The 9,892-nt window shown below is 46.7% G+C and overlaps 1 protein-coding gene across 1 annotated transcript; it reads right to left on the bottom strand.

Moving 5' to 3' along the window:
• Window positions 1-549: 549 nt before the first annotated feature.
• On the bottom strand, window positions 550-3,876 carry LOC105882308 (transcription factor SPT20 homolog). The gene is made up of 2 exons (XM_075999176.1): window positions 2,715-3,876; window positions 550-1,697 (listed from the first exon to the last, which is right to left on the bottom strand). Exons 1-2 carry the CDS (start codon window positions 3,874-3,876, stop codon window positions 550-552), a joined length of 2,310 nt encoding a protein of 769 aa, XP_075855291.1.
• Window positions 3,877-9,892: the final 6,016 nt, after the last annotated feature.

Here is a 9,892-nt window from a genome sequence, read left to right as displayed (position 1 = left end):
GCAATGGGGACTGGCATTCAACGGGCACAGACTGTCACTTTTTGCAAGATGAAAACAGCCTGGAGATCTGGGGCACAACCATGTGGCTGTGCTTAACACTACTGAACTGGACACTTACAAACGGTTAAGACAGTAAATTTTACATTGTGTTTTTAACACAATTAAGAACTTTAAAAATCCTACTCATCTTGTTAAAATATTAACTTCAACTATACTGGTATCGCAATTTTATTGTTTAGCGAAATTATAAGCTTTAGGAGCATAAACTGAACCTACTTGGGATTTGGATACACTTTAAAATATTATATTAAAATATTTTTGTTAATTACAACAAAAAGGAATAACTTCAGCAAAACCTTCGAGTTGATTAAATCGCTTCCCTGTTTCCATATAAATTTCATGGGAGCGTGCTTCTGTATAAAGTGTGTACCTTAAAGTGTAAAACATTAATCGACACATTTAAAACACCAAATCTGAAGTAAAAACGGGCAATTAATTTGGATCAGTGCTCCTGTGTTTCTAAAAAAGAGAGAGAAAATGACTGAAGACTCAGGACTTGGGAGGGCCCGGGGGGCCTTTCTTCTTTTTCCCTTTGGGCTGGCTTGCTGCGTGGCCACGCAGACGCAGCTCAGCTGTTTGAGTGGATGCTGTGGCCAGAGCCACCGGCTGCTGCGAGCCTCCCAGCTGCGGCTGCAGCTGCTGCAGTGGCAAGGCAGGGGGCAGCTGGGACGCCTGCTGAGGAAGGCTCTGCCCGGGTCTTCTCTGCGCAGGGCCAAGCTGAGACACCACAGCTGCTTGGGGCTGCTGGACACTTCCCGCTCCAGAGAGGTTAACCACAACGGCCTGCTGAGCGGGCAAGGCCTGGCCCTGACTGCTCGAAGCTTGTACGGAAGCCTGTGGCACTGGCTGTGGAGGCCGAGAAGTTATGGTTCCCTGAAAGTGCTGCTGCGGAATCAGCAAGAACTGCTGCTGCTGCTGGGTGTTCAAAAGGAGGGAACCAGGTGGGACCTGGAGCAGAGCTAAGGGCCTGACCCCTGAGGCATCTTTGGCAAAAAGCTGAACACCTGCTGGAGAAGTCGCCTGCACTACGGCAGGCTGTGCCTTTGGAAGCTGACCTCCTGAGGACGGAGGGCCGCTCGCGCCCATTGCTGCGGGGGCCAAGGCAGCAGTGGGACGGCCCAGCGCGGCGTTTGAACCACTCGCCAAAGCCTGGTTTCCAGGGATCGGGCCCAGCAGTCTGACGACCTTCGGGCCAGCGTCCTTTGCCATGGCCTGGGTGGCCGGGGTTGCTGTGGAGGAGCTGGCGGAGACCTGGACACTGAGATCCACAGAGGACTTCCCGGACAGACCTGGAGCTGCAGGAGGAGCAGGAGCACGAGGAGGAGCAGGAGCAAGAGACTTCAGAACTCTGCCTCCCAGTTTTAGAGGAAAATTGTTTCCCAAGGAACTCTTTCCTGAGCTTGAGGGAAGCTGGCTAGGTGGGGGCTGATGTTTTACTCCTTTCCCCAACACTGGAGGCTGGACGGACATGGGCTTAGGCTCCCATGGTTTTTTCACTGCAGAAAAGTGACTGAGACTGGCTGAGCCACTGGTGCTCTGCGACATCTTGCCTGGACTTTTGGCTTTGCTCTGGACCGACTCCTGGTACTGATGGACCACCCTGGCAGCATCAGTCCGAGACCCCGGCCTGAGACCATCTGAATGGTCACCAGAGGAGATGGTGTGGGGACGAGTGTGGCTCTCACGTCTGGCTTCTTTACCTTTCCGAATTTGACCAGAGAGAAGTGGATCATGAAACGACTGCATGATGCTCAGCTTGGTTTTCTGGGACTGATCACCAGCTTCCCATTCAAAGACACAATCATATACCTCCTGAGCTGGCCACACCGGCCTGAGAACATCTGAAGCATCACCTGACGAGAGGGCGGTGGGGCGCGTGTGGCTCTCACATCTGGCTTCTTTACCTTTCCGAATTTGACCAGAGAGAAGTGGATCATGAAACGACTGCATGATGCTCAGCTTGGTTTTCTGGGACTGATCGCCAGCTTCCCATTCCAAGACACAATCATCTACCTCCTGAGCTGGCCACACCGGCCTGAGAACATCTGAATGGTCACCTGAGGAGATGGTGTGGGGACGCTTGAGGCTTTCACATCTGGCTTCTTTACCTTTCCAAATTTTACCAGAGAGAAGTGGATCATGAAACGACTCTATCATGCTCGGCTTTGTTTTCTGGGAATGATCGCCAGCTTCCCATTGAAAACCACAATCATCTACCTCCTGAGCTGGCCACACCGGCCTGAGAACATCTGAATGGTCACCTGAGGAGAAGGCAGGGGTACACGTGTGGCTCTCACGTCTGGCTTCTTTATGTTTCTGAATTTTACCAGAGATAAGCGGATCATGAAATGACTGCATGATGCTCGGCTTGGCTTTCTGGGACTGATCGCCAGCTTCCCATTCAAAAACACAATCATCTACCTCCTGAGCTGGCCAGACAAGCCTGAGACCATCTGAATCGTCACCTGAGGAGGCGGCAAAAGGGTACATGTAGCTCTCATGTCTGGCTTCTTGACGTTTCTGAACTTTACCAGAGAAAAGTGGATCATGAAATGACTGCATGATGCTCCGCTTTGTTTTCTGGCACTGATCGCCAGCTTCCCATTCAAAGACACAATCATCTACCTCCTCACCTGCCCACACCGGCCTGAGACCATCTGAATCGTCACCTGAGGAGACAGTGGGGGAAAATGCGTGGCTCTCACGTCTGGCTTCTTTACGTTTCTGAACTTTACCAGAGAAAAGTGGATCATTAAACGACTGCATGATGCTCGGCTTGGTTTTCTGGGACTGATCGCCAGCTTCCCATTCAAAGACACAATCATCTACCTCCTGAGCTGGCCACACCGGTGGTGGCGACTCATCATATCTGACAGACGGTTTCCCTCTAGCATCCACTTCCGAAGGCACAGCCAAATCACAGGGTCTCCGTTTCCACATATCTACACGATTTCCTGCTTTAGAAATTTTCAGGTCATAATGCTGGCCTGCTTTTCTTTCTTGTTCTTTTTTGGAAGAAGCCAGAACTCTGAGTTCTGGGGGAGCTGGGCAGTCAGACAGTTCCTCCTGCCGATTTAGAGAGAACCAAGAATACCTCTGGAAGCTCCGATTCATTGGGGCAGTATTCATCTTTTGCTTGTTATACAGCAGCCTGTTTGTAGCACAGGCGACCGCCACAGAAGGATCAAGGCACAGTGGCTCTGCTGTCGCTAAGAGCAGTTGGCTCTCAAGCCTAAGTTTGTCTTCCTGGGTCCATTTGTGGCCATCACTTGCAATTGACTGCACGTCACAGACTAAAGTCTGCATCGTTGGACGTAAGAGAATGTGCCTACTTTGGTAACCAGGAGGTTCCCCACTACTCCACTGCCTATAGTCACGGATTTCTGCTATGACACACCCAGAATGAAAAATGTTAATCTGGGATTTTTCCAGCAAATCAACCAGAATAGGAGGTAGCTCCTCTGCATCAAAGTAGTCAAGCAATTCCCTTTCTTCGTAAGGGACTCGAATGGTCTCTGAACAGGAGTCATTTTGTCCCTTCAGCATGAGAGAATAGCCCTCGTTTCCTGGGTACAGGTTGACCACTAAACATGGCAAGGACTCTCTCCTAACAAGCTTCTCTAACAAGTTAACGTTGCTTCTCAATTCCTCCGTATCCTCAGGCTCTTTTTCACACTCCTCAACATAAATGTCATAAAGTTTCTGATCTAGACTTTTTTCCCCACTAGATGAGTATCTCCTTCTCGGAGGTCTCTGCTGAATACTTTCAATGACAGACTCTGCACGATCCAAAGCTCGTTCTAAAGCTCGTCGCATTGTAGTGTTAAACAGGGGCCCTAAAGAAGAGAAAACGTACGTGCGTGGGTGAAGCGGGGCCAAACTCCTCTGGGGAATATTAACTGTAGCCCTGGGAACCCTGCAAGTGCTCAGCGGAGCAAACACCCTTAGTTCAATATGGGCACCAGCAAACCCACCCGAAAGAAGCGCTACACAAAACTGCAGCGGGATTATGAAAGTACCTGTAGCTGCGGGGAGGCCTCGGCTTCGCGTGAGACACGTCGCGTGTCGCGCGTCACGCGTCAGAGCCGCTGTGCCGGAAGTGGATGTGAGGGGCCAGGGTCGCGCCCCGCCCTTGTGCGCATGCGCACTGCCCAGACAGCCCAGGCCTCAGGCTTCGCATTTCTCTGGGCTGCAGGGCGCGAGGCTCACAGGGCAAACTTCCTCTTCTGGTGCCCTCACTTCTGCTGAACCGGGGGTTGCGGGGTTGGGGTGCCGGGGGCTGGGGGACCCGTCCGGGCCCTTTCTTTTCCGGTAACGTTAAAAGCATGCGCACAAAAGCACAAGCAACCAATGAAATCGTAGACACATCTTGTGCACAGTTGTAACATATACCGATTTTCAGAGAAATGCGAATGCCGGGACATTCATGGAATGTAATTTGGGTGGAAACTTCAGGACTTATTTGCTGTTTGGGGAATGTCTTGTCGCCCATGGCAGGGCTCCTCCTGGCACCCATCAGCAATTCAGCTCACCCGAGTGAGTCTGCAGTGGTCGCCCCTACATGCAGGCGGACTCCGGATATTTGTTGCAAGCGTCAGCATTCTTCACCGTATCCTCCGGTGAGCTCCTGCCAAGGGCTTTTCATACACAGGTACACATAACATGACGTTCTCATACTTAACCAGTTACCTTTGATTTCTCCATGTATAATATTAGAGTTAGGGCATTCTATGGTTTTAAAAAAATTATGTGGTGGGTCTTTACATCGTCTGTGGATTACAATTCAGGATAGTAAGGAAACATTAGACTGTTTTTGAAAGGTCATTTGCACGTGATAGAGATTAGAACAGTTTTCCAGTTGATGACAATAAATTTTAAATAATTAAACTGTACATCATACCTATGGTCCTAATGACGAATTTTGAGTGGCATAATTGAGTCTTAGATAATTCATAGGGCATTGTTTTCCATTTATTTTGTTGCCTTGAAATTCGACAGTCTTTTTGAACAGCTGCTTAAAATAATCTTTTGATGTTTAGATGTAGACATAGTGGTAATATAATTTCACGAAAAGAAAGTCTCAGTAATGAGAAGAATCTAAAATCGGAGAACCTCCTGAATTACAGACTACTTTAAAATAAATGTGTTTTTTTTTACTCATAGTAATAATTATTATATATTGAAATAGATACAGCAGTATATTGGAGTTGGACTTAGAACTTTTTGACTAAGAGTTTTCTTTATAGATGGCCCTGATTGAGGAATAGACAAGCATGATTTTTTTTTTTTTTGAGACAGAGTCTCACTTTGTTGCACAGGCTAGAATGAGTGCTGTGGCATCAGCCTAGCTCACAGCAACCTCAAACTCCTGGGCTCAAGCAATCCTTCTGCCTCAGCCTCCCGAGTAGCTGGGACTACAGGCATGCACCACCATGCCCAGCTAATTTTTTCTATATATATTAGCTGGCCAATTAATTTCTTTCTATTTAAGGTAGAGACAGGGTCTCGCTCTTGCTCAGGCTGGTATCGAACTCCTGACCTCGAGCTATCCGTCCGCCTTGGCCTCCCAGAGTACTAGGATTACAGGTGTGAGCCACTGCGCCCAGCCAAAGCATGGTTTTCTAGTAGCATATCAATTGTCTTTGGGCAAGTGGATACTTCTGGATATAATAAGGGGCTTGAATGATTTTTTTTAAAATTTTTAATAAAGCCCAAATTAGTGAGATGTGGCCATGAGTTTTGACCCTCAATCAAAACACTACCTTATCCTTCCAAGTTCCATAGATGAACTTAGGTGCCTACCAGACACTGTGCCTATCATGATCTGTTCACTTACTATTCTTAGGAATCTGCCGTGTGTTAAATCTGAAAGGTATCAGTTCAGAAACAGTATTCTATTTAGGTAAGAAAGCTAATGAGAGAGGGAAAGCCCTGCTTTACTTGCTGATCTGAACTAGAAATGTTGTTGGACAAGAAGCAGCATAGTAGACCTTGTTTGAGCCAGGCTATCCTACCAAAAAAAAAAAAAAAAGTCTCAAGATTTTTGTTGGCTTTCCTTGACCTGAAGACTAGACGTCCTAGCTTCTTAGGATGGCTGGAACTAGGGTGAAGCAAGCGAGAAGCTAGGGCACAAAATTGAAGGCACACTCAATTTTCAGGGTTGTGCAAATGCCATCAGGGTTGGTGCCCTCAGCACTTGCACCCCCTATCTCCATCCAAGCCCTGCAAAGGAGTCTCCACATTGCCTGGTGCCTGCCTTGTTTCCAGCCTCATCCCTCTCTTCTCCTTTATGTGTTTTTATGCTCTGAGCATAGTCACCATACCACAGGTAGGACAGCCCTTTCTTTCATAGCTGCGTACCCTTGCAAAAGGATGATTCCTTTGCCTGAGAGACCCCTTTGTGCTTAGTCACCTGCCGCTCTCCACCTATTACCTCAAATATCCTGTCTTGACCTCCAAAAAGGGTGACTCCTTCTCCCTGCTGTTCTGCCATAGCACATACGCCATATGCCTTATTAGAGCCAGGCACGCCCTTGGGAAGGAGTGAAGTGTGTGAGTGCAGTTTCCCCACACCCAGCCTCTGGGGCTTCTGAGGGCAGGTACTATGTCTTTTCCATTTTGTTTGATCACCAACTTCAGCTGTGATTGGCATATAGTAAGCACTATAGAATGGATGAATTAATCGCACCTAGCTCCAGTCACCTCAACTCATGACCCATAAGACCTTGTGAAGTATATCTTCCATCCCCGTTTGGAGATGAGAAAAGTACCCAGAACCAGGTCTTTTGGCTCTGGTGTTGCACTGTGGCAGGGTTTCTCAATCTTGGCACCATTGATATTTGTTGGAGAGGGGCTGTTCTCTGCACTGTAGGACACTTGGCAGCATCCCTGGCCTTATCCACTAGATGCCAGTAGCACTCCTCCCCAGTTCTGACAACCAAAATTGTCCCTAGATATTGCAGAATATCCCCTGCAGGGCAAAACTGTCCCTCTCATTGAGAACCACTCTATATCCTGCTTTATAAAACATGAGCATGGTCCAAAGGCTGCCCCTTAGCTGACATTCCCGGGCCACATCTCACTTGGAGAGAGGGACCTCTGTCCACCCTGTCATAGGATGAACTAGGTCTTCAGTTATTGTATCGACTGTGTCTTCAGTTGGGTTTCTGCAGAAGCACTCCCTGAGCAGAGCATTGGAGTGTGAGTAGATTATTTGGGCACTAATCCCAAGAAGTACTAGTGAGGGAAAGGGGAGCTGAGTCAGGGTGGGGAAGAAGACAATAAAAGGCATGTGCCTGAGCAGAAGACAGCTGTGGCCAACTGTCCATGCTGGGGACCTCTGGGAGACAGTACAGAACAAGCCTCCGATTGTCCTATCCTAGAGACAAGGAAGCTGGAGTCTTTGTTCATCTACTTCTCTTTCTCGTTGGCTGAGGAAAGTCCTGGGAGCATTATTCCCTGACACTCTGATTACCACATACAGGGGCCACCCATGCTGATGTGGCTTGAGAATGCCCTCAGACTGATAGTCACGGGTACTTGCAGTAAGACTGTGTGCACAGAATAGTGAGTACTACGGAGAGATGGGCAGGGCGCCAGCAGCATTTGCTACACTTAGAACTGAAATGGGAGAAGTCAGCCCTTCATTCTTCATGATGTAGATAATGTGCTATGTAATACATCTGGGCATATGGAGAAATGAAATTGTGTTCTTTCCAAGTGAAATGTGCTATTTCATGTAAGAATTTTTCCAGTTATTAAAGACAACAAAGCCAAAAATGAAGGGTGTGACCCACTGTTGAGTCCCAGGAGGGAAGACCCCAAGGCTGCCGGGGCCACAGGCGCACTGGAGGAGGCAGTGCCCCTGGGTGTGTGTTCCAGTGTGTATTACTTGGCCTGGCAGTGCTCATCATGGCTCTGCCATCCCCTTCACTTGGGCTGCCTAATTGCCTGGTGTTCCACAAGATGACAGGTTTTTTTGTTTTGTTTTGTTTTTGTTGTTGTTATTGTTTTGTGTTTTGAGACAGAATCTTACTTTTTCACCTGGGCTAGAGTGTCATGGCATCAGCCTAGCTCACAGCAACCTCAAACCCGTGGGCTCAAGCAATCCTCCTGCCTCAGCGTCTCAAGTAGCTGGGACTACAGGTGCATGCTACCATGCCTGGCTAAGTTTTTCTATGATGAGAGTTTTTAAAAATCACTCTTTGTACACCCTGTTCTTTGAACCTTCAGGCACCATAATGAGCATGCTGGCTGATTATAAGAATTCCACCTTCAGCCCTCAGGGAAGGTTGCAACTCAGCAGAGAATAGCAGAAACTAAAAAATCTCATGGTCAGGCCATGATAGAAGATGAGAATTGAACTTATTGCAAGATAATTGACCTAATTTACAATGAGCAAACTACTTTGTTCTATACCCATTGAGGTCGAGGTCTAAAGTCTTTGCCACTTCTTCCCTGCTGCAGATAATTAGAGGGACCAACAGAGTTTCTAACTACAGGGCACAAAGACTGGGGAACGTGAAAATACTATGCCTGTTGGACATATCCTGGATTAACCTTCCATCCCTTACTCTAAGATTTAATGTATTTCCCCCATGATCATGCCACAGGTATAGTAAAGCAAATTGCAGAGAACATTGTAGCATTGCGTGACTGAGTGAAGATCATTTCCCACAGCCTGTTACGTCATTTAGTGTTTCCACATCGGCTAAGAGTTGTTTATTGGATCTAAGAACTCAGAGCCCATAAGTGCTACATAGCATATTAATCTTCTCCCTTCCCTTTTCCCAAACCCTATCCCTCCTTCCCTTTCTTTCATTTGTGCATCCTTTTACCATTTCATTGAAAAATAAATGAAATTGGATTTTGTTCTGGTTTTATTGTTTTGTTAAGACTTTCATTCTACTCCTGAGATAAGTAGCCATACCCTAAGTAAGGGGTTTTCAACCTCTGCATTGATCACATTTGTAGTGGGGACTGTCCTTTGGTTTGTAGGGTTTTTTATAGCATCTTGGCCTCTACCCACTAGATGCCAGGACTGTGTGTGTATATATATATGCACTGTATGTATATATATTTCCCATTTATAATAACCAAAAATGTCTCTGAGAAGCAAAATTGTCCCTGCCTAAGAATTACCACCTCATGGTATCACAAAACCAGGTATGGAGAAATAAAACAGCAATCCCTAAACCACAAAACACTTTCCCTCTCAATTTCTAGGATGGTTCAAATGATAGATGTGATTTTTTAAATTTTATTTTTGTTTTTACTGCAATTGCTGTTATGGTTGGTGCCAAATTATTTTACTAGTGTTCTAAATCTGCCATTGGACCTGATTAATAAAGAGAGCCCCTGGCTGTTGGCACATAAAGATATAAAAGATTTCAGGAGTTTTTCAGGGCTTTGCCTTGAAGGAATATGTGAACGTGTTAGTTCACAGATCAAAAGCTGTCTTGCCTCAGGAGGGCATATCACCAATCAGGAACGTTTTGCATGGTGACACTCGTCTCAGATGCTTCTGTAAGACAAAGCTTGGTATGTGGTCACAGGTTGAGAACTGATCAAAGAATGCCCACCTGGCAGTCACCTGCAGCTAGAGACAATTGGCTTAAGGGATAATTCCTGCTTCACTCCTGATCACTTGTCTGAATCAACAAGAAACTAGATAAGAAATATATATAGCCTCTATTTTTCTGTTTAGCCTTTCTGCTAAGGAATAATTTTATCTTAGGACTTTGAAGTTTCTTTTAGAAAAATTTTGTAACCATTTGCTCACATAGGGTTAATTAAAGGATCTCTAGAAGCTTTGGGGGAGACTTAAAACCTA

Source organism: Microcebus murinus, chromosome X (assembly GCF_040939455.1).
Source record: "Microcebus murinus isolate Inina chromosome X, M.murinus_Inina_mat1.0, whole genome shotgun sequence".
Lineage (NCBI taxonomy): Eukaryota > Metazoa > Chordata > Mammalia > Primates > Cheirogaleidae > Microcebus > Microcebus murinus.
The sequence above is the reverse complement of the archived record's forward strand: the minus strand, read 5'-3'. Positions and strand labels throughout refer to the sequence as shown.